This window comes from Leptonychotes weddellii, chromosome X, assembly GCF_054177405.1.
Source record: "Leptonychotes weddellii isolate Sample4059 chromosome X, ASM5417740v2, whole genome shotgun sequence".
NCBI classification, from domain to species: domain Eukaryota; kingdom Metazoa; phylum Chordata; class Mammalia; order Carnivora; family Phocidae; genus Leptonychotes; species Leptonychotes weddellii.
The window spans coordinates 39,142,039-39,166,726 of NC_138385.1; the positions used below are offsets into that span (position 1 = coordinate 39,142,039).

The following is a 24,688-nucleotide window of genomic DNA, read 5'->3' on the forward strand; positions in this document are numbered from 1 at the left end:
GAATCCTGCTGGAAAACCACCGCTTCAGTATGGGTTTGGAATCATGTACCACTGGCCATAAAACAATACTTCCTATTCAGTCTAAGCAAGACAGTTTTTTTTTACCTTGAAATAAATGGTTGATGTAAAGAAGAGCTGTGCTAGATGGTCAAAAAGAAGTGGTTTCAGCTCTAGGAATTAAAAAAAAAAGATTATTCAAGATTATTTTAATTAATATTACACTGAATTAAAGGACCCCAAATTTTCTTGATACATACCAGAGAAGCTACTAAAAGGAATCCAGCTCACAAGTTGAAGGAACTGTGATCGACAACAGAAGCCATCCCAGAGAGGAAGGCTCTTGTACAGGAATGTTTCACAGGAATAAAACCCCTCCTATAACAAAAGTCAACAGTAAAAACTCATATGAAACTCCTCAGTCCATAACTACTCTCTAAACAACCAGTTTATTCTGTGCTATAGTTGTTTTACTCTTAGACTAAATTTTTTGTCATCAGTATAATAAAAGCCTTGGGTTAGGTGCCAGAATTCCTCATAAAAAGGACCAGATAATTAATGTTTAGACACATTACCACCTTCATCAACATACTTCTCAAATACCATAAAATATCATGTGGAAAGAAGGTAAAAAGTCAAGTAATGGAATATTTTTAAAGATAAATGAAATTGTACTACTCTGGAGTATATGCAGTCTCTTGCGCAGTCCATAAAATGTATACAATGTTTGGGCGCCTGGGTGGCTCAGTCAGTTAAGTGTCCAACTCTTGATTTCGGCTTAGGTCATGATCTCAGGATCATGGGATCAAGCCCTGTGTAGGGCTCTGCACTCAGAGGGGAGTCTGCTTGTCCCTCTCCCTCTGCTCCTCCCCCTGCTCAATTCACTCTCTTGCAAATAAATAAATGAAATCTTTTAAAAAATGTATACAATGTTATAATAGGGCTATAATTTCTCTAGAGGCCATAGACCAAATCCAAACTCTGGGCAGCTCCATCTGAAGGAACACTTGAGTGTGTAGACTGCTTATGCTTTCACCGAAGATCCAGAGCTTTCCTTTTTTTTTCCCCCCTGTGTAAATAATGGCATGCACCAGGACTCCATCCTAGACTTTCTTCTCATGACATGAATTATCTGGACAATCTCATCTATAACATAGCTAAAACCACCACCTATATCATGAGGAGTCCTAAAGCTCTATCTCTAGCTCAAATCTCATTCCTCAGCTCTAGACTCATTACCTAACTACTGGATATGACCTTTTAGATATCCCACAAGCATCTTTTAAGTCAAATTTCTGGGGCGCCTAGGTGGCTCAGTCGGCTAAGCGTCTGACTTTGGCTCACGTCATGATCCCAGAGTCCTAGGATTGAGCCCCCTGTATTGGGCTCCCGACTCAGAGGGGAGTCTGCTTGTCCCCTGCCCGTCCCCCTGCTCATGTTCTCTCTCTCAAATAAATAAATAAAATCTTCAAAAAACAAGTCAGATTTCTTTCCTTCCAAGCCTGTTCCTTCTACATCCCCTTTCTTACCTCCCAAGCAGGAAACCTAAAAGTCAACCGAAATGTATCCCTTTATCCTCACCACCATAATCCACATCCAACTTCCAATTCAATGGTTTCACATCAAATCCTTAAGATTTAGTCAACACATTGTGCATCTCTTTTGTACCAGGTACCAAGCTAAATACTTGTACATGAAGAAAAGTTAGACATGGTTCCCACCAGCTGGGAGCTCATAATATGTGGAAAAACAGATCTGAAAGTGCCATGATACAGGTAAACACAGTGAACTAAAGAAGCATATAAAACAAACATCTAAACCAGATGAGGGTGATGAGTATAGGCTTCCTGATGGTGCTGATAACTGAGCTGCAGCTTAAAGTACAACTAGGGTTACTTACGTATGCCAAATAATTAATTGGCTAGAACATTAAAAAATATTTGTTGATTATGAGAACACAGTAACCCTATGAGATATATGTTAGCAGCTAATTCAATTAGTTGAATGCATTCAATTACATCTTCAGTTTGTTCTCTTACAGGCCTTTCTCTCTTATTTGCATAATTTAACAAATTCTTTCCTCAAATCCAACAGTACAGAGATAAACGTCAATTCAACTCAACTCTATTTATAACGAGTTTTGAATTGAGCAAATACTATTCACAAATGATGCCGAGCACTAAAGAAAAGATATTCAATGGGTATCGAAATAAATTTTAGTAAGAAGTGGTGGAGCGTACATGAAGAAAGTGGAATCTTACTTGTAAGAAGCACTCTGCCCTGATGATAGTGTCCAGGAAGTTGGTAAATTCTTTTCCATGTTCATAATTATTCATCTTGTACCAAATACACTCTGGAGCAGAAATATTAAACATAAGTATATGGGTACATGACAATAAAAACTATACAAAACATAATTACCACTACTCTAAAGTGACATGACAAATATAAACAAGTAATCAGTCTTATATACCCTAACCAACTTGCACTGCAGACTGTAACATGTATGTGGAAGTGATAGTGAAATGATCCTCAAGAACTTAATGATATAGGGAAAGCTTATAGTGAAAAAATAAATTAGTAAAATTGACATATAATAAATGTGATTAGCTTAAGTCACATAGTAGTCCAAGAGACTATACATGTATGAATTAAAAGTTTAAGAACACCCCAAACTTCAACTAGGGTGAGTTGGGGATAATCTCAGAGTGGTAGAACTATAGTAAGTGGTAATCTAATTATATCATATCCTATCTAAAGAAAAACTGAGCAGGAAAAGGAGAGTTAGCCTGGAACCAACTAAAACCAACTTTAAATACTTGAAGAGTTAGGAGTTGCTTACCCAGGAAAGAAACAATCTGGTCAACAGAAATATGATCTCTAGAAAAACTGACCCCCTTGGAGGAATGAAATGATCAGGCTTTATTTACTATGGCCTGGATGAAAAACTCCCTTACTGCTCTTTCCTTCAATTCTGTAATTAAGAAATCTTCTAATGACTAATTTGGCTCCCATCTATACTGATAGCAGAGAGGAGATACTATTGTTGGCAGACATGAACATTTTGGTCACCAAAAAGAATTACTTCTATTACGAAATAGTAAGTTGATATTCTGACTTATATATTAGTCTTCTCTGAGTGTGGTTAGCATTAATCTGATGATTCTGGGGCCTGAACAGCAAGTTTCTGGACATACATAGATGAAGAGGCTTTGGACTGATGGTCATCAAAATGGAGCCACCCAGTGAGTTTAGGTGGCCATCCAGCAATGTTTCCTTAACACACCTCCTTTCTTACTGTCTTCTAAAATTACAACAAGGGAAGCATACCGGCTCTGAATATATGATCATCAGAGAAACAGTTACGGCATATGAAGGCTCCTCCTATTTAGAATTTGTCACCCTTACAAAAGATATGAACTATCTTGTTCCTTCCTCATTCACCTAATGCTTTTAAAGATTTTTTTTTTTTGTTTATTCATTCAAGACACAGAGATACAGAGAGAGAGAACATGAGCAGGGGGAGCAGGCTCCCTGCTAAGCAGGGAGCCCGACGCGGGGCTCAATCCCAGGACCCTGGGATCATGACCTGAGCCGAAGGCAGATGCTTAACCATCTGAGCCACCCAGGCGCCCCTCACCTAATGCTTTTAAGTAACAATTTTTACCTTCTTGTAATGTTTGACTCAACCAGTGATAGAGTCTCAGTAAGATAGACTCGTCTTTGACACAGTTAATATAGTGAAGTAACAGAGAGTTGTTCAACACTGCACCCATCTGGGAAGGCAGCTGCAAAGAGATATCAATCAGTAAACTGTTAAGTATATGAAAAGTAGGTTACAGCAACGAGGAAATCATCAGAAAGCAAATATATAACAAAAATAAAAGGGTATAAAGATCAAATGGAAAATGCAGATAAGCACATGGTCCAGTCACATACCTCTAAGCAGTGGATGTTCTGTAAGAGTTGAGGGAAGCTTTTAAGCTGTTCTAGTGGAAACGATCCATTGCTACTGAGATAATCAGAAAGAGTCATCCCTTTTTTCCCGCATTCTTTACTGCAGCTACTAGAATTTAGCACTGGTATAACTGAGCAAGAATTCCATTTCTAAAGAAGGAAGACAATAAAACAATCTGTCAATAGACTAAACAGACTACAAACTAAATGTAAAAGCAACTGTTGAGGTGGCTCAATTAATGAAGTCTGAATGTGGTTTGCATAGAATCCTGGGCAATTAAAATGTATTTAAATATCTATAATCTCTTCAAACATCCGAATGGCTATTGTTTGGATTTAAGAAAGCTGCACAAATCATTTGGGGTTTTAGATACTTACTCTTTTTACAGGATGGACCTGAGCTGGACCTAACATCAACTTTAGAGGTTCAGGAGGAGGTCCCTGATTCCTTTGCCTCACAGCAAATAGAGCTGCCTTCCACAGATTCTCTGAATTCTTAAAATAGATCTAAAAAAATTGGATTAAAGTACATGAGCAGGTACCCATAACCCAAAGCAATATAAAATCCCAAACTCTTCATTAATTGAAAGTATATTAATTATGAAACATTTTGAAGCCATGCAAATCCATTTAGGTTTTTTTTTCTGATCAAGAATCTATTAAATACATCAAATAGAATCAAAACAAAGTGCCAATCCCTAAAAAAAAACTTTTCAGAAACAGTGCCGCAATACTAGATCTTAAATCAGTATGCTGTGAACATTTCAGTTCAAATCTGCAAATTAACTTAATCAAAATAACATATTTCAATCTCAATATGATTTTCCACTCCTTAATCCCTTACCTTCTTCCTTGCAGGCAAAGATACAGAAATCAAAGTAGGAGCAAAGAACTTATACAGTGACAATAAAGCCTGGAGATGAGGCTGCATTCCCTGAAATGAAATAAGAGTTTTCAATTTTCAATCCTATGGCATAAGGAAAAAAAGTAACGATAAAGTAAACAGATTAAGCGTATATTCAGACCCTAATTTTACTATGTGATATGGCTATAGGAAGATGCTATTGAAAATCAAAGAATAAATAACCAGACATTTAAATCAACGGTCACAAAACTACCCTCGCCAGCCTGTGGACTTCTCTTTTATGACCTTTTCTCCCGCTTTACTTCTTTATATTTTCTCTCTTCTTCTCTGTCCATGCCTTAGGTCTACCAGTCATACCTGCTAGCATGGCTTACTTTCACTGGTAGCATACTCAGGACTCAAAGTTGATTCATTCTTGATTTAGACAGAAAGGTGGGAAGCCAAGAAAACAGGGTAAAGAAAATATTAAAACCTTATTATCATAATTACTGGAAAATTCACTAGGAAATCTAACAACTGGTATGCAGTAGTCAAGCAGCTTGATAGAACTAAAACAAGTCTTAATAAAAACATTAATTTTATAATGACAAAAGTCATTACTGCTGGATACCTGTGTTAGATATATCTGGCTATCCAGAGAAAGCATACCACTAAAATGAATTACAAGGAAATAACCAAACTGTTTTATTATATTATAATTTTGTTGAATCAAATAGTGTACAAAATAAGGAAGGCAGAAAATGGGGCTTAGAAATACAGTATTCCTATTTTTATAACAGCTTCTTGAAATTAAATTTGTTATAACAAAACCAAAATAATCCAGTTTATCTATGCTGAAATACCTTTCAATCTCTGTACTTATTGTCAATTAGTATCAGTATTTGCTTTGAGTTGGAATGTTTTTTGATAGAGCGTATATTTAGTAGAGGAGAGACCTTTAGAATTTATCATCTAGTTAACTAAACATATCTTGGTTGTTAAAAAGTTGATACTCTCTTTTTTTAAAAAGAATTCCAGTTAAACATGGCATATTGAACATATGGATTTAACTCTGGGTCCTCCCAAAGCCCCACTGAAAACTAAAGGAATGAAAAAGGCATAAAGCACAAGTTCAAAGAGAACAAGAGAGGACACAACAGCAAATGAGAGATCCCAACAAGATTTTGGAACCTAGAATGAAAAGGGACAAAGAGTAACCAACTTAGCAAAAGAGAGAAAACAAAACCTAAAGTAGAACAGAAAAAGGCTCAAAAGCAGCAGATTCAGGTTTGAGAACTCTCAAAAAGGCTCAGGAATTTGAGGGACCAGATACCTCTGAAAAGTGGAGATAGTAGAAGTGCAAGAGGGGCAGAAAACAGGAGGATTGGTTGAAAACCTAAGAAGCAGTTAGAGCCCCAAATTCCTTCACCACACTAACAAACATCAAGGTTTTACTCTATGAAGATGAAACTGAGTTTAGACAACACGCACAGCTGAGGGAGGGTACCAGGACCCCTCCTCACCCCCTTCCACTGCTTACATCCCAGAGTGCTAGTAGCCAAGTTTATAACCTGTGATAGTTAATTTCAGGTGTCAACTTGGGTGGGCCCCAGAGTGCCCAGATATTTAGTCAAACATTATTTTGAGTGCTTCTGTGAGAGTGTTTTTAGATGAGATTAATACTTAAATTAGCGGACTTTGAGTAGACTGCCCTCCATAATTGTGTGGCCCTTATTCAATCAGTTGAAGGCCCTTATAGAACAAAAAGACCAGCCTCCCCCAAGCAAGAAGGAATTCTCCAGCAGCCTACTTACAAGACCATCTGTAACACCAGCTCTTTCTGGTTCTACAGCAGACTGCCTTTGGACTCAAACTGAAACATCAGCTCTCCAGGGTCTCCAGCCTGCTGGCCTCTCTGCAGATTATGGACTTGCTAGCTTCATAATCATGCAAGCCAATTCCTTATAATAAATATCCTTCTGTATATCTAGACATGCATCCTATTGGTTCTGTTTCTCTAGAGAAGCCTAATACAACCCCTAGGTAGGAAACAAGAAAATTCCTCTCTGGGAAAAGTGACACAGCCATCTGTGGGGCTCCCCAAAGAACATCAAGATCCAACAATGAACAAGTCCTGCTCACATACAAAAGTTTCCAATCACCATTTTAGTTCTTTACTAATAAATATGGACAAACAAGGTTTGCCAGGCATTTGAGAAAGGCCTCTACTGTGAAAGACCAAACTAAAGAAAGGAATTCTGAGGAAGCAGAGAAAAAGCTAGAAATAGGAAAAAAAAAATCATAGCCCAAGTCACATAGGCTCATGCCGCTCATTCTCCCCTCTGTAGAATCCTAGAAACCATCCTTACCAACCCTTAGGATGAGACCTAACTCCCACCCATGTTCCAAAGATTGGTCGCAACAGGGCCTGGTGTGTGTGTGATAACTACATGCTGCTCCACTTCCCACCATTCATGCTTGCCACAAGAAAGACAATTTCTGTATTTTGTTTCCTTCATGGATTGGGAATTATAGGGTATGAATGGGTATAGAGGGGGTACATGCCTTTGCAGGTGTCAGAAATTCACATATTCAATTTATTTGCTCCAACCTGCAGATTATGCTTGTAACCACTATACATGTTGGGTTACATGTGAGCACACTATGCCTTCTTGGTTTGATATTGTTGGACTTGACCAAATTCACCAAAATTCAGCTAATCAAAACAATTATAAATGCATCTTTATAGGGGCACCTGGGTGGCTCAGTTGGTTAAGCGTCTGCCTTTGGCTCAGGTCATGATCCTAGGGTCCTGGGATGGTGCCCCGCGTCGGGCTCCCTGCTCCGCAGGGAGTCTGCTTCTCCCACTCCCCTCTGACCTTCCCCTTTGCTCATGCTCTTGCTCTCTCTATCAAATGAACAAAAAATCTTTAAAAAAATGCATCTTTATAAATGGGCATTGATAATGGAATAATTTAATAATGTACTATATAAAATGTTATTAATGAAGCCATACATTTAATGTCTGGGTTAAAAAAAAATTTTTTTTTTAAAGATTTTATTTATTTATTTGACAGAGAGAGGCACAGCGAGAGAGGGAACACAAGCAGGGGGAGTGGGAAAGGGAGAAGCAGGCTTCCCGCAGAGCAGGGAGCCCGATGCGGGGCTCGATCCCAGGACCCTGGGATCATGACCTGAGCCGAAGGCAGACGCTTAACGACTGAGCCACCCAGGCGCCCTGGGTTTAAAATTTTTACACAATCGTGTACTAAATCATTTTCTAAACTTGAACATATGCTGTTGTTTCAGTTCATACAAATCGATAAGATCTTAGTTATGTTAAGGATTTTTGGTATTTTCCTGAAATGCTTTGCTGTTCACATGGAAAAATGTACAACTTTTTCACCATTCATAATACTGTGAAATAAAATTCAATTTGGACAGAAACATTATCACTGATATCTTCAGAGAGCTAAGAGAAGATATTACACTGATAGAACCAAAACAGGGAGCTATGAAACAAGAACAATCACTGAATTGTACTAACAGGAAAGCATGTTATGTGCACTGGAGAATGAATATGCACATGTGTTTGTGTTTTTCATTAAATTTGAATGCCTTCAGGTAGGTTATGCAGGCTCCATCAGTTAGGATAGACACTACAACTTCCTACTGTTTCATATCCAAAGCTTCACAGACTTCTGTTAACTGACAAGTGTAGTGGAAATAACAATGCAAGAGAGCTGTAAGGACAAGAGATAACGGTCAGGGAATATACTGAAGTTTATGTGTCCAGAAAGGAATGCTTTCCTAGATCACATCCACAAAAACATAACCAAACAAATAAACCAGACATTTTACTTTAATAGAGGAGTAGTTTTTGACTACTCCCTGACACTTGTTTTCCAGCCGTAGCAACCCAGTTCCCTAAACAGTTTTGCTGTTTGCCATCTATGTGTTTTTGCTTATGTTGTTCCCTCTGCCTTTCTCTTCCTCCTTGGCCTAGTTAAATCATATTAATCCCTTAAAATTTCTCTCAAGCATCACCACTCCTCCTTGACTCCAGTACTACTCTGAATTTTTATTCTGTTGACTAAGCTCCTCAGACAGTAAGTTCCTTGAAGATCATGACTCATTCAATTTTATATCCCCAAAGCCCAGTAACACAGAGAGTACACTGGCCAATTTTAGGGCTTTTTGGTACTCACCATTTTGGCCTGAAGATCAAGCAGTTTTCTCACGCGAAATGGTTTAACTAGAAAAGGTAAAGAAAAGTACAGTGCATGGGGTTCAGAATAAAAATAAACCATGTGGCTCATACACCATCTTCTTACAACACATCAAAAATACAAACACCCTGTTCAGTTAAACCAGTAAGCAGATACTCTAAGATAAAAGTACTAAAAAACAATTCCCACAAAATCTTGGCATAGAACTATGCTACTAGTTAACTTTATAAAGGCCAATACAAATGCTAATTCCACAGAGTAAATGTAATGCAACTGGAATGAAAATACTCACCATTCTCTTTTCTGGTAAGTAAATATAACAAATGGCAGACATAAGGGCACTGTTAAAACATAAAAAATTTAAAAAGAGAAATGACAATATATCTTGAACAGAGTGGCAACACATTTTCCTCAAATGTCAATCTTCTGATTAAGTAAAAAGGCCTCAGGATTTTGTTGAACAATAATTCTAAAAGCTTCCCTTTTTCATACTACAACATAGTGGTAAAAGCCAATAGTGTTAATTGGTACCTCATTATACCATTTTTAAGTTACTTTTGGAATACAGAAACACTGCAGACAATTTGAAAAACGGAAGAAGATCCTCCTAACAAAAGTTCATGTATTCCTTCCAGTAGTCCATATTTATTAAGATACAAAGTTAAAACTTTTATCTTGATTCCCCACTCAAAAGCATTTTCCTGGGGCACCTGGGTGGCTCAGTCGGTTAAATGCCTGCCTTCGGCTCAGGTCATGATCCCACGGTCCTGGGATCGTGCCCTGCGTCAGGCTCCCTGCTCAGCAGGGAGTCTGCTTCTCCCTCTCGCTCTGCTCCTCCTCCCTGTTTTTGTTCTCTCTCTGTGTCAGATAAATAAAATCTTTAAAAAAAAAAGCATTTTTGGCGCCTGGGTGGCTCAGTTGGTTAAGCGACTGCCTTCGGCTCAGGTCATGATCCTGGAGTCCCTGGATCGAGTCCCGCATCGGGCTCCCTGCTCGGCAGGGAGTCTGCTTCTCCCTCTGACCCTCCCCCCTCTCATGTGCTCTCTCATTCTCTCTCTCTCAAATAAATAAATCTTTAAAAAAAAAAAGCATTTTCCCATGTTGTTTGGTCTTCAAATGATCATTTTCAATGATGTTAACATTCCAGGGAGTGGACATACCATAACTTATTTAACCATTTAGTTCTGTTTGGCAAATAACATACACTCAATAAATCTGTTACTTCAGTTGCTGAATGATTGGTTCCTTTGTACCATTTCATTTTGAGGGTCCACTTCTTGAGGTTTTATTCTAGACCAGGGGTCAGCAAACTACAGTTCACATGTTTTAGTAAATCAAGTTTTAGTAGAACATAGCCACACACATTCATTTATGAATCATCTATAGCTGCTTTCTCGCTACAACAGCAGAGCTGAGTAGTTTTGACAGAGACTCGATGGCCCACAAAGCCAAAAATATTTACTATCTGGCCCTTTACAGGAAAAGTTTACCACTACCTGTTCTAGAAGAAAACATAGGAGAAAATCTTTATGACCAGAGGGTGGCAGTTTTTCTCTTTCAGAAAAGAAAATAAAATGATAGCCACAAAATAAAACATAAAAGAAAAAGCCTCCATAAATGGGAGATCATTAAATTAAGAACATCTGTTTATCAGATAAGGACATAATCTATCGCAGGGATGAGTAAACAACAACCTGCGGGTCAAATCCAGCCCACCACTGGTTATTATAAATATAGTTTTATTGGAACACTGCCACAGTTGTTTATGTATTGTCTATAGCTCCTTTCACACTACACCAGCAGAGTTAAGTAGTTGTGAGAGACAGTATGGCCCTTACACCTGAATATTTACTACATGGCACATTAAGGAAAAATTCGCCAACACTTGCTTTAGATGTTAGGAAATCAAAAAAGTAAATTACGTAATGGAACTAGAGAATACAATGAAAGCAAAGACTTTCTTTAAACAAATTTGTATCATTTAAAGTCTGAAGTACAGCATTCTATATTGCCTATCCTCTACTTAGAAATGGGTTCAGATTCTGGACATACTTGTAAAAAGCATGAATTTAGATACAGGATTTTTTTAAGAGAACATAATACTATGACCAAGTCTGATATATCTTACACAAAATACAGTAACTTCCAGTAAAAACGCACAACCTCACATCCCTAGGATATAAACCATTAGCAACACAATTTGTCATGCTGTGTATGAAATGAGTGTCACACAATCACTTGCTCCAGGTTCCAGCATTATAGTAAGTCTGACGCCCCCTTTTAATCACATCGTATACATCTAAAACTTTACAATTGCCTTTCTGACAAATAGTAACCACTGCCTCTGAGTCACTAAAGAGTCAGGCTCCCACCAAATTATATGCAAATAACTTTCAGAAGTAACACTTTCAAAAGTTAGGTTCCCTATTTCTTGATCGGGGTGATATTTACACAAATGTATTCAGTTTATGAAAATTAAATGAGCTGATCACTTATGATACAAGCTATTTTCTCTACATATATACTTCAATAAATATTTTTAAGAGACAGAAAAAGGGAAAAGAAAAAAAAAGTAGGTCTCCTTCCTGCTTGTCAAGCTGAGCAAGAAACTCATCAACATCATGAAAACTATTCAAGTATACTGCAATTGATTTGACATTTATGAGTATCTTCTGTTCATTCACTCATTCATTCATTCATGAAACAAAAATTATTAAGCAGTGACTAAAACAGACAAAAAGGCCTGATCTTATGAAGTTTATATTCTATGTGCCATGAATAGTGTTACTAAATTCTTGGGTTATAAAGGCTCAGTCCCTGCCTAGAAGAACTCAGTCTCAGTCTATTAAGCTATTACAAGAAAAGAAAAGCATGCTTTAGTATTTCTCACTCTTTACAAAGTATGCTTAAACACAAAATTCATTTGTTTTGCAATTTGGTTAGTTTATGAATAAAAACAGTATGAGGGGCAACTGGGTGGCTCAGTCAGTTAAGCACCTGCCTTCGGCTCAAGTCATGATCCTGGGGTCCTGGGTTCACACTACCACATCGGGCTCCCTACTCAGCAGGGAGTCTGCTTCTCCCTCTCTCTCTGCCCCTCCCCCTGCTCCTGCACTCTCTCTCTCTCTCTCTCCCTCAATTAAATAAAAAATCTTAGGGGCGCCTGGGTGGCTCAGATGGTTAGGCATCTGCCTTTGTCTCAGGTCATGATCTCCGGGTCCTGGGATCGAGCCCTGCGTCAGGCTCCCGGCTCAGTGGGGAGCCTGCTTCTCCCTCTCCCTCTGCCTCTGCCTTTCCTCCTGCTTGTGCTCTCTCTCTCAAATGAATAAATAAAATCTTAAAAATAAATAAATAAATAATCTGAAAAGAAAAACATGAGGTTAAGAGAGATGTCAAAGGTAAGGAGGAGTCAATCACATACTACTCATCATTCATCCACTCCTGTGTACCACAGGGTAAGCGGGAGGAATGAGCATTTCTTACTTTCTCTTGCTACTTCAAGGTACTACTCTTTCATTCTTATATGAGAGACTTCCTTGACACTTAGTCCACCCAACCTCATTTCCTCCAACTTACCTATACCCTATCTATTCACTGCTGGCCTCTTAGTAACTTCCAAAAGCTCACAGAGCAGAGGACTTAGACATCTGATCCAGTCTTCCACTCTAACCCTAATCCCAATAACATGCCAGAAGATTTTAATGTCTATATCAACAAATCACCTTGGTCTTAGAGCTTATTGACCTTCTCAATTCTAATGACCTGATTACCATTTATAGAAATACTGTATATTAGATACCCTGAATAACCCTGCCTGCTTGTATCTAGCTGTTTAAGTACATTTCTGAGCTGGCATGAAAGCAAAGAAACTGCAGTTCCCAAACACAAAGTTTAAGAGGAAACACTGAATACTGAACAAGCTCTCTCCCCAAGATTTCTGCCAAACCTTAAAAATCTTGAACTTTGAGCTTTAATAGCTACAAAGGGAGGTAGGAGCGGGGTAGCAGATGGTAAAGCTTAGGGCCCACCCTGGGAACAGTGGCACCTGGGTGGCCCAGTTGGTTAAGCGACTGCCTTCAGCTTGGGGCATGATCCCAGGGTCCTGGGATCGAGCCCTGCATTGGGCTCCCTACTCAGTGGGGAGCCTGTTTCTCCCTCTCCCTCTGCCCCTCCCCCACACTTGTGCTCTCTCTTGCCATTTCTCTCTCTCAAATAAATAAATAAAATCTTTAAAAAACTGGGAACTTCAAGAGCTACACCCTAAGTGTATGGGTGTGAAATAAAAACACACCCCACTGTGCTGAAAAGGACAGCAAGTAAACTTGGCTGTCTTGGCCTTGGGTTTGGGTAAAAGGAAAATAAAGCCTCTCCAAAGAATATGCAACCACAAACCAGTCCTATATAGGCCTGCAGTTTGAACTTAACACTAGTGGTATGACCTGGAAAACCTGAAGTGAAGAATTTAGAGTGGTTGCAGCTTAGTTGTACTTCCCAGAAAAACCATATATCTGATAAGGGACTTGTACCTAAAATACAGAAAGAACACTTAAAATCCATTAATAAAAAGACAACCCAATTAGAGAAATAGGCAAAGGACGTGAATAGACATTTCTCCAAAAAAGATATATAAATGGCCAATAAGCACATGAGAAGATGTTCAACGTCACTAATCATTAGAGAAATGCAAACCAAAACCATGTGTTCATGAGGATGGGATGAAATTGGAACCCTCATACACTGCTAATGGGAATGTAAAATGGTCCAAACTGTGGAAAACAGTTTGGTGATTCCTCAAAGTTCTAAACACAGAATTAATATACAATACAGCAACTCCACTCCTAGGTATATATCCAAAGAACTGAAAGCAGAACTTGGACAGTTACTTGTATGCCGACATTCACTGCAGCATTATTCATGTTAGCCAAAAGGTGGAAACAACCCAAGAGTCCACCAGCGAGTGAACAGATAAACAAAATGTGGTATATACATACAATGGAATATTATTCAGTCATAAAAATGAAAATTTGAAACATGCTATAAGTTGGATGAAACTTGAAGACATTATGCTAAGTGAAAGAAGCCAGACACAAAAATTATATGATTCTGCTTATATGAGGTACCTAGAATAAGCAAATTCACAGAGACAGAAAGTAGACAGGCAGTTACCAGGGGCTGGAGGGAGGAGGAATGTGTAGTTGCTGCTTAATGAGCAGAGTTTCTGTTTAGGGTAATGAAAAAATTTTGGAAACAGTAGAGATGCAGTGAATGCCAACAAATTACAGACTCAAAATAGTAAAGTGGTAAATTTTAAGTTATGAAAAACTGTAACAGGTTAAAAAATGAAGCACTGATACGTGCTACAACATGGATGAACCTTGAAAAACATTATGCTAAGTAAAAGAACCCAGTCATAAAAGACCACATATGATTCCATTTATATGAAATGTCCAGGATAGGCAAATCTGAGACAGAAAATAGATTAAAAATAGGCAAATCTTTAAAGACAGAAAACACATTAGGAGTTTTTAGGAACCCCTGAATAGGGAGATGGGGGAATGATAAAGGGTATGGGGTTTTTGAGGTGATGAAAATGTCCTAAAATTGACTATTCTCATGGTTGCACATTATCTGTGAACATACTGAAAACCATGTTTTCATGTTTGTATACCTTGAGTGGGTGGATTGTATCATATGTGAATTATATTTCAATGAAGTTGTTCTTAAAAAGTATCCAGAGAGAAAAGAATAAATGACAGATTACAATTAGACTGACCCAAAAACAATGGAAAGGAGCCAGTGGAATAATACTGTCAATGTCCTGAGAGAATTTAACTGTTACCCTAGAGTTCTACACACAGCAAAACCAACTTTCAAGAACAAGGGCATTGTAAAGACATTTTCAGACAAAGACAATTTACTATCAAAAGATTCTCACTGAAAGAATATTCGAAAGTATGTATTTCTACACAGGAAAATGATCTCAGATTGAAGGTCTGAGATGCAAAAATAAATGGTGAGTAAAGATACTGGTAAATATGTGGGCAAATCAATACAAACATCAACTGTGAAGATAATAATGATGCCTACTTCACATGTATGTGGAGATGGATGGAGAAGAACAAGCTAGAACTAAAACCAGATAATAGCATATCATCTGCGAGGGCTGTGACCAGAGCCAAAGCATTCTAAAGTCCTTGCCTCATTTAAGATGAAGGTAAAGATACTGGTTACCTTTAGGCTCTAAGAAAAACCATATTAGAAATTAAAACTGAGAAAAATTTATATGTTTGTTAATTCATTTAAAAATAATATACCCATTACATGCTAGCATAAATGACATATTCTATGAAAAATAACTATATCTGCCAAAAGAAAAATAGTAAGAAGAGTGACATTGTTGTACATTTTTACATTAAGTATGCATGTTAAAATAGGCACAATAACACCTAAAAGAACATACACAGAATGTATAACTAACTTCCAAACTAGAATAGGGGGAAAACCAGAATCAATCCAAAATAAGAGAGAAAGAAGGAAAAAAGCAGAAAAAAAGCAGATCATTTAGAAAGCTCAAAATAAGATATTTGAATTTATTCCTATTATATCAATAATCACTACATAGGTAAATAAACTAATTCTCCAGGTTAAAGAAAAATCCTCAAACAGGATTTAAAAATAAAATCTAGTTATATGCTATTCAAAAGAGACATCTAGGGGCACCTGGGTGGCTCAGTCGTTAAGTGTCTGCCTTCGGCTCAGGTCATGGTCCCAGGGTCCTGGGATGGAGCCCCGCATCGGGCTCCCTGCTCTGCAGGAAGCTTGCTTCTCCCTCTCCCACTCCCCCTGCTTGTGTTCCCTCTCTTGCTATCTCTCTCTGTCAAATAAATAAATAAAATCTTTAATAAAATAAAATAAAATAAAAAATAAAAGAGACATCTAAGACATGAGGACAAAAAAAGATTAAATAAAATCCCAAAAGATGGAAATATACCAAGCAACTACCAGCCAAAATAAAGCCAGAGTAACAATGTCAATCTCATACAAAATAGACTAAAACAAAAAGCATTTCTAACAAAGAGTTACTCCATAACAGGTTTGATTCATCAGGATAAGAAAACTATAATTGTATATACACCTAATAACAGATTCAAAATATATAAAGCAAAAATTGACAGAGCTTTCAAGAAAAACTGACAAATTTGCCTTCACAGTGGGAGATTTTCAACATTTTCATTCAGTAACCCGTAGATGGGCAGCAACAACAACAAATCCGTAAGGAAACAGAAAATTTCAATTCCAATAACCTTCATTCTCTCCATCAAAGTTTAACAACTCTCACCCCATGGTCACTCTGAATCTTGTCATCACATTGAACCATCCACTCCTGAAATCTTAAACTCGAATGCTACAATTTCCTATTAGTCCAGCTTTTAATCCCACTACATATCTTGACTATCACCAAGGCATCCCAAACCTCAGCTGTGTGTGTATGTTCCCAATCTGCCCTCTTCTGTCTTCACCTTCTTCCCTTTTCTGTCTCAACTCCCTGGTCCAACAGCTCAATCACTCTCATGCATCCTTGTCCAACCCTGGAGAAACTGCCTGTCCTTGCATATTAGTAACATCACATATCCATGCTCTCTAACCCCATCTGGGCCTTCAAAACTTCTGTCTTTAATCACCTCCTATTCCCATTTCCATCAGGAGCTATTTCAAAATTTATACTGTCTCCTCAAATATAATATTTTATCCAACAACACACATCCTTTTTGCTTGTAAGGAGAGGTATCTCTTTTCCTATAGAAAGCAAATTCCTGTTATTTTAACTCTGATTCCTAGTCTTATTTTGCTACCTCTCCTCTGTACGCTCACAGAACCCTATGTATACTATAATAGGATTTATCACACTATACTTTTCTCCCTTACTACATTTAAAGATCTTCCAGGTTAAGTCTCTTACTAGGTAGCTTACCTCAGCAAAGTTACTTAACTTTTTCATGCCTCAGTTGTCTCTTCTCTAAAATGGGAATGATATAATTTACCGTAAATCCTGGCTCTAGTCATGTGACCCTGGGTAATTATTTGACTTCTCTGTGCCTTGAGACTCCTCATCTCTAAAATAGGGATAAAAATGGGGTGCCTGGGTGGCTCAGTCATTTAAGGGTCTGCCTTCACTCAGGTCATGATCCCAGGGTCCTGGGGTCGGGCACCACATCGGGTTCCCTGCTGAGCAGAGAGCCTGGCTCCCCTCTCCCAGCTGTTCCCCTTGCTTGTGCTCTCTTTCTGTCAAATAAATAAATAAAATCTTTAAAAAATAAAATAAAATAAGGATAGAAATGTATACCTCATAAGGTTGTCAAGAGGTTTAAATGGGTTAAAACTACATTTTATCAGGTATGTATTTTATACTTACAGCACATTCCAGTTTGGCCCAGCCACATTTCCATTGTTCACTAGTCACATGAGATTAATGGCTACCATACTGGACAGCACAAGTACAGAAAATAGGTGCTCAATAAATATTTTTTAAAAAGTAAGCTCTACTTACTTCAAGCCCCTAATATGGGGCTTGAACCCATGACCCCAAGATCAAGAGTCTCATGTTCTACTGACTGAGCCAGCCAGGAGAACCTCAATAAATATTTTTTTAAGGAATACTGATGTCAGAATACAAAGAACTTTCAGAACCCCAGGACCAGAAAAAAAAATACTTTACATAGTCTAACATTTTTTTTTACATTTTAACATCTCTGAAAACAGGAATAATCTTATAATTGATGTCATCTAACAGTTTTAATGACAGTATTATTTTGTAGTGGTTCATAAGATAAAGATGCATCTTACCATGATGGCATCTTAGAGTTGATAAAATAACTGTGTATATAAAGCACCTAGTACTTGGCATATAGGCCTCACATAAATTAACTATTATGTCTTATTCATATTTGTATTCCCAATACTAAATTCAATGTCTGGCATAGTATATAGTTAATAAATGTTCATTAAGTGAACTTCTACAGGACGGCTTGTCACCTTTGCACATCTAAATCCAAATATATTATATGCCTTCCAAAACTACCTTCTTCTCACAAACTTCCTTTTATGGTCAAAGATACCATCATTCTGAGCCATGCTGACTTAAAAACCTCAGATCTTTATCTCCTGACCCTTCCCTTAATCCAGTTTAGGGATCAGATCCTGTCAATTCTTCCTTTATAATTTCCCCCCCAATTTGCCCTTTCAATTTTTCACTCCCACTGCCACCTCCTTAGACTAGGACAGTAATTCTCAAACTTTTTGGTATCAGGACTCTTCACATTCTTAAAATTAGAGGATCCCACAGAGCTTTTGTTTATCTGGATTATATCTATTGATATTCACCATATTAGAAATAAAAACTGAGAAACTTAAAAATGTTTATTAATCCATTAAAAAAATAATAAACCCATTACATGCTAACATGACAGATTTTATGAAAAACAACTATATTTTCCAAAAAAAAGACTAGTGACATAGTTTTACACTTCTAAATTCTATTTAATGTTTTTGACTTAATAGAATACAACTGGATTCTCTGCTTCAGCACTAAACCTGTTATGTTCTTTTAATTGAAGTACATGAAGAAAATCCAGCCTCACACAGATATATGTAGTTGGAAAAGAAAGCACTATTTTAGTAGCCTTTTCAGAAAACTGTATATTAGTCTTGATAAATGGTAGTCTCTTAAGAGTTAGCTGCAATGTGGAATTTGAAACCTTACCAATGAACTCTCTTTGTACTGTTCCATTACAATTCATTGCTATATAAAATTCAAGTCTATTGAAAAAATGTTAAATACATACATATAAACATAAAATTCATTGATATATCTTGCATTTTGAATGGATCTTTTAGCCATGCATAATTTTACAACATCATACTTGGTCATCTGGAAAAGACTGGTTCACTGAGTTATACCAACCTTCCAAATATTGACAAATTTCATTATACAATATCTAAAAATCACATTCATTAATACTGTTACCAATCTCATCAGAAAAGTTTAAGTATTGGGAAGCTGTCAAGTTCACAGTGCTAGATACAAATTTTCCAAACTCATAATTTTCACTTGAAAGCTCAAATCCTATCATTGGCAACAAATACTGTGAGTTGTTTTCTTTGAAATGACAGGCTGGCTTTTCGTTTTTGAAAAAACATCTGCCAAATACCCATTCTGGATAACCACAGTTTATATGTCAGTCATTCTTTCAAGTAAAAATGGTATTCCATGAAGAAAGCAGCTAGTTTAGCCCACAACTCAATGTCGCAAGTGCTTTTCCTAAGGACAACTGCAGTTCAGTATACAGAAGGGATTTATTTGTACTTCCCACTTCATCACAAAGACTATTAAAGACATGTCTCAAAGGCTGAAATTTAATAAAATTAATGAATTAATTTTTACTGCTTCATTTGGGACATTGAGAGAAACGAGCATTTTTTTTTTTTTTTTTTTACTATAGTGAAGAATAAAATGACCATTAATAGTTTGGCCCCACTACCCTGATTCTTGCTAAGGCACGAGCAGTTTTAGTCACCATTACTTCAGCACCATCAGTGCAAATGTCAACTCAGTGAAAATACCAGATAACAGCTTGATATTGCTATGAAAATAATTTTGACCTCTCGGAACTCCTGGATCAGGGAGCCTCAAGGGGCCCACAGATCAAATTTGAGAATTGCTAGTCTAGGACTTCATCATGTTATACCTGGATTATCATGTTAGTCTCCTAACTAGTTTTCCCAACAGTAGTCTCTCTCCTTATTCATATTGCTTGGCATTACTAAACACAACTTCCTGTAATTCCGCTTTCAACAGGTTCTGCCCAAAAATTATTAGTGATTTCCCGCCTACTGGATAGAGGATAAAATTCAAATTGCTTAGCATCACCTTCAAAGACCTCTACAATTTTTCCTCATCCAACTTTTTCAGCCTTACCTTCCACCACTCCCTGACACAGCTGTAATTAAGTCAGTCTGATCTATTTAAGGTCTCTGGAAACAAAATTTACACAGCTCACAACTTTGCATGAAATGTTCCTGTCATATGAAATATTATTTCCTTTTATCAAATCTCAAATCCTATTCCACCTTCAAGGCCTAGCTTGATGCCCAAATTATTTATGATGCTTTTTTTAATCACTGGTTTACAGTGCTCTCTTCCTTCCTGGAAATATCACAATTATTATCCTCACATTATCATATACTGTCTTTGATAATTTAACTCCTGAGTTGTTTATTTAACTTTACATGCTTTCCTTAATCCCCCAACTGGATTATAAATCCCCAAAATACAGAAACTCTCTGCTAAATTTTTTTTTTTTTAAAGATTTTATTTATTTGACAGAGAGAGACACAGCGAGAGAGGAAACATAAGCAGGGGGAGCGGGAGAGGGAGAAGCAGGCTTCCCGCCAAGCAGGGAGCCCGATGCGGGGCTCGATCCCAGGACCCTGAGATCATGACCTGAGCCGAAGGCAGACGCTTAACCAACTGAGCCACGCAGGCGCCCCAATTTTTTTTTTTTTAATACACTCCACACCCGGTGTGGAGCCCAACGTGGGGCTTGAACTCACAACCCTGAGTTCAAGAGTTAAGAGTTAAGACATTTAACCAACTAAGCTACCCAGGCGCCCCAAAACTTTGAGTCTTCTACAGTGCCTAGTACAATGTAACAAAGAGTGAAAACATCAATTTTTAAAAATGAAATCAATGAATGAATTCCCTTTCCAAAGGTAAGAGGAATTGGGTTTAGATGAATGATTCACAGGGACTATGAACTACTGATGGTCCTTGAAAGTCTTCTGGGTGGACAGTAGATTGATTTCTTAGAGTTATTAATGTTTTCAATGGGAATAATTATGCTATTTAATCAAAATCAGTCCACTGGCATCTCATCAAAAGCAATCCTCTCTTTCTCATTAGTTCTGATGAGGTTTTTGCAGTGTTAATCAAGAAAATGTAGAATAAGTGACCCACAGGACCCTGCTGAAGTGGTTTTAAAGGGAAAAGATAGCAATCACTGCTTTAAATTAGCAGAGACTCCAATGTGGAGTCAATTCTATCTATAACATTTTTATTTCCTTAAAAGAAGATATAAATCAAATATGGTAAAAATGCTGTATTTGTTAATGTGAAAGATAAGTGCAAGGGTGTTTGTTATGTTATGCTTTCTACTTTTCTATACGCTTGATGTATTTTAAAATAAGGAAAAACACATTGTGTGGCTCTGTGAAGCACACCTGGTGCGTCAACATACAAGAGAGCGTATCATTTGATTGATGCATGACGTTGTCCAATTTTTACTTACCAGTGCGTCATCTTGCAATGAAGCAAAAAAGAAGCCATAGAGCAAGTTAATTTGATCCTTGTGATCAATGAAGTCAAACATTGCAACCAGCCAACGATAAAAAAGTACCTATTGCGAGACAAAATGCTTATCTTCAGAGAAATATAACTGGCACAGGAGAGAGCTTAATTCCCCACTCAGGGCTGTTTTAGAAGCTTCTAGCACAAAGTAGGATAATAGATTTTATTTCTCAGTAAAAATTTCTGCTTGAGCAAAGTCCATGCATCAAGCTATATTGTTCCAAAACTACAGGCTTTGCACAAAAGGCCACTGCTATTACTCCGTAAGTGGCTCTTCCTTGGCAGCCCTTAAGTGGTTCTGAAGGACTTATCATCAAACTGTTTAAAAAGATTACCTTGGTGCTACCAGAACACTTGCCAACACAAAGCCAGGAGACCGCCTTAACCACAGAATCTTCTGGTATTAGAGTTGTTGGAATCATACACTTCAATATCCGAGTGTTTACAGCACTCCCTAGAAAGCAGACGAACTCCAAATTAAACTACATTTTAGAATCTTGATTGTTCCTTTACTATTATTCACTCTTAGTCCTAAAAATTTCACTTTATACTGAAGGCAATAAAAAAGTAATATTTGATATATCCCTTATCATCATTACAAAACATAGTTTCAAACAAAAATGTAACTTTAAGTTCTAATATAACTATAAAGCAAATTCTCTGGCTCTGTATTTCTATTTAAAAAGGAAGGATGCCTACAGGGTTTCTTTTTGGGGTGATGAAAATATTTGGGAATTAGAGAATGGTGATGGTTGTACAACTCTGAATATGCTAAAAAAAAAAAATCCTGAACTGCATGCTTCAAGAGTGAATTTGGGGCATCTGGGTGGCTCCGTCGATTAAGCGTTTGCCTTCACCTCAGGTCATGAGCCCAGGGTCCTGGGATCGAGCCCCATGTTGGGCTCCCTGCTCAGTGGGGAGCCTGCTTCTTCCTCTCCCTCTGCCCCTCCCCCTCCTGCTCATACTCTCTCTTGCTCGCTCTCTCTCAAATAAGTACAATCTTCAAAAATAAATAAATAAAAATAAAAGAGTGAATTCTATGGTATATGAATATACTTCAAAAAAGTCTTAGGAAAATTTCAGAGATTTTTTTTTAAAGATTTATTTACTTATTTGAGAGAGAGAGAGCAAGCGCCTGAGCAGGGCAGGGGCAGAGGGAGAGGGAGAGAAATCCTCAAGCTGACTCCCTGCTGAGCGCAGAGCCTGACAGGGGGCTCAATCCCAAGATCCTGAGATCATGACCTAAGCCAAAACCAAGAGTTGGACGCTTAACAGACTGAGCCACCCAGGCACCCCAAGATTATTTTTTATTTTGTTATTATTTTTTAATAGCACAACAGATTCTGACTTATTTAAAACTATTGATAGACATCTTGCATGAGCTGCTTCATTTAAGAATAAATAAATTAAATAAATATATTTGTGTTCTCCATCCCTCCCAAAAAGTGGGGAAGATAGCAGAATGGAATAGCTGTTCTTGGAATTAGCTAGCAGTAATATTCTATACTGGTCCAATCTTTCCATCATACGTTCTGGGCTCCCATGGTATTCTCCCATCTGGTAATATAAGTGACGTTGCAAATACCTTTGCATACACCCTATATCAATTTCTGCTTATTAAGGCTTCAAGAATTAAATGTATATCTCATCAATTTTGGGGGTATGTAAACATTGTTTCACTTGCATTATAATGTGGTGATCACAACCACTCACTGAAAAAACACTGTTCTTAACTTCTCATGCAAATAGAATTCTCAAAAACATCTTGGATCCATGTGTCTTTAACCACTGTTTTACATGCATTACAGTGTGCTGATCACATCCATTCACTATAATCATACTGTTCTCAACTTCTGCAAGTAGCATTCTTAGAAACATCTTATATGTGTCTTTAAACACTGTTTTATATGTATTATAGCATGATGATCACATCCATTCACTGAAATATCACTGATCTTAACTTTGCCTGCAAGTAGCATTCTCAGAAACATCTTATAGACATCTTTTTTTCTTTTCCTGAGGGTGAAGACCTCTCTTTATTTTTTTATTTTTAAAATAAAAAGTGTGTAGGGATGCCTGGGTAGCTCAGTAGGATAAGCGTTTGCCTTCGGCTCAGGTCATAAACCTAGGACTGCCTGCTGCTCCCCCTGCTTGTGCATGCTCGCGCTCTCTCTGACCATAAAATCTTAAAAAAAAAAAAAAGTGTGTATATTTCAGATGTATATGATGATATGATATTCAAATACATAGTGGAAATGATTACTACAGCCACGCTAATTTACATATTATCTCATGTTGTTATCATTTTTTGTGTGTGGTGAGGGCACCTGAAATCTACTCTTACCGAATTTCTAGTATTCAATATTATTAACTATAATCATCATGCTGTATATTAGATCTCTGAATTTATTCATGCTACATAAATTCTCAATTTCTACCCCATCATTCTGTGGAGAAGGAAGCAGTGAGGGCAGGTGATGAATCATAAGAATAAAAATTTCTGTATTCCACTATGGTTTCTTGTTTTCATTTTCTTTTCTCCCCCACTCCCATCCCCTAACCCTTCTAAAGTTTAAAACAGTCTGACCACTAACACTTCACACATGTCCCAAATTCAAAGGGTCAATTCAGTACAGACTCAATACTTACTTCCCAGCAACTTTTTAATTTCTAAAGTGTCTGAAGTCCTTTTATACTTAATTATGACACTGCAAGCACACCTGCCCCTGAATATGAATTTCAACTTAGCAAAAGAGCTACAGGTAAAGATACAGTAGTGATGGAGGATATCACAAAAATAACTAAAAGGAGACAAACAATTAAGGAGGCCATATTTGACATCACCAATTCCAGCTTAAGGGAAAAATTAAAAGTTAGAATAGAAAGCCAGAGATTGTGTTTAAAATTGTTATATACAAGTTTCCAAGGCTGAGGTATGCATTTGCCACAAGACCTGGCAAACATCATGAAAACCTTTTAACCATTAATTTCTGAGATATCAAAAAAGAGAAATTCCAAAATAGAAAACACCTGTACATCCCATACATGTTTTAAGAGGAGAAGGGAGAGAGAGAGAATTCTCAATAGACACTGATCAGTTAAACATGGGTTCCTGGAAAGATATCAGAACCAAACAATATGAAACCACTTAAAAGAAGAAGAGCCAATTTTATCAGGTCAAATTTCGCTTCGTAGGAAAACACAGAGAACTAATCAAGTAAAAGTAGAGAACTAAAATACCTGAGAGTCATATTTTGA

At 37.4% G+C, this 24,688-nt stretch overlaps 1 protein-coding gene across 3 annotated transcripts in view; it reads right to left on the reverse strand.

Annotated features, from left to right (window-relative positions):
- The window catches only part of CENPI (centromere protein I), a 64,459-nt gene that overhangs the window by 36,267 nt on the left and 3,504 nt on the right, over window positions 1–24,688 (reverse strand). For all 3 annotated transcript variants that reach the window (XM_081808530.1, XM_081808528.1, XM_081808529.1), the window contains exons 4-14: window positions 21,766–21,884; window positions 21,372–21,479; window positions 9,320–9,368; window positions 9,007–9,053; window positions 4,799–4,888; window positions 4,333–4,461; window positions 3,937–4,104; window positions 3,665–3,785; window positions 2,259–2,350; window positions 258–375; window positions 106–170 (exon numbers count right to left, since the gene is read on the reverse strand). In XM_081808530.1, coding sequence (XP_081664656.1) covers window positions 106–170; window positions 258–375; window positions 2,259–2,350; window positions 3,665–3,785; window positions 3,937–4,104; window positions 4,333–4,461; window positions 4,799–4,888; window positions 9,007–9,053; window positions 9,320–9,368; window positions 21,372–21,479; window positions 21,766–21,884 — 1,106 coding nt within the window. The remainder of the gene's footprint in view (window positions 1–105; window positions 171–257; window positions 376–2,258; window positions 2,351–3,664; window positions 3,786–3,936; window positions 4,105–4,332; window positions 4,462–4,798; window positions 4,889–9,006; window positions 9,054–9,319; window positions 9,369–21,371; window positions 21,480–21,765; window positions 21,885–24,688) is intronic.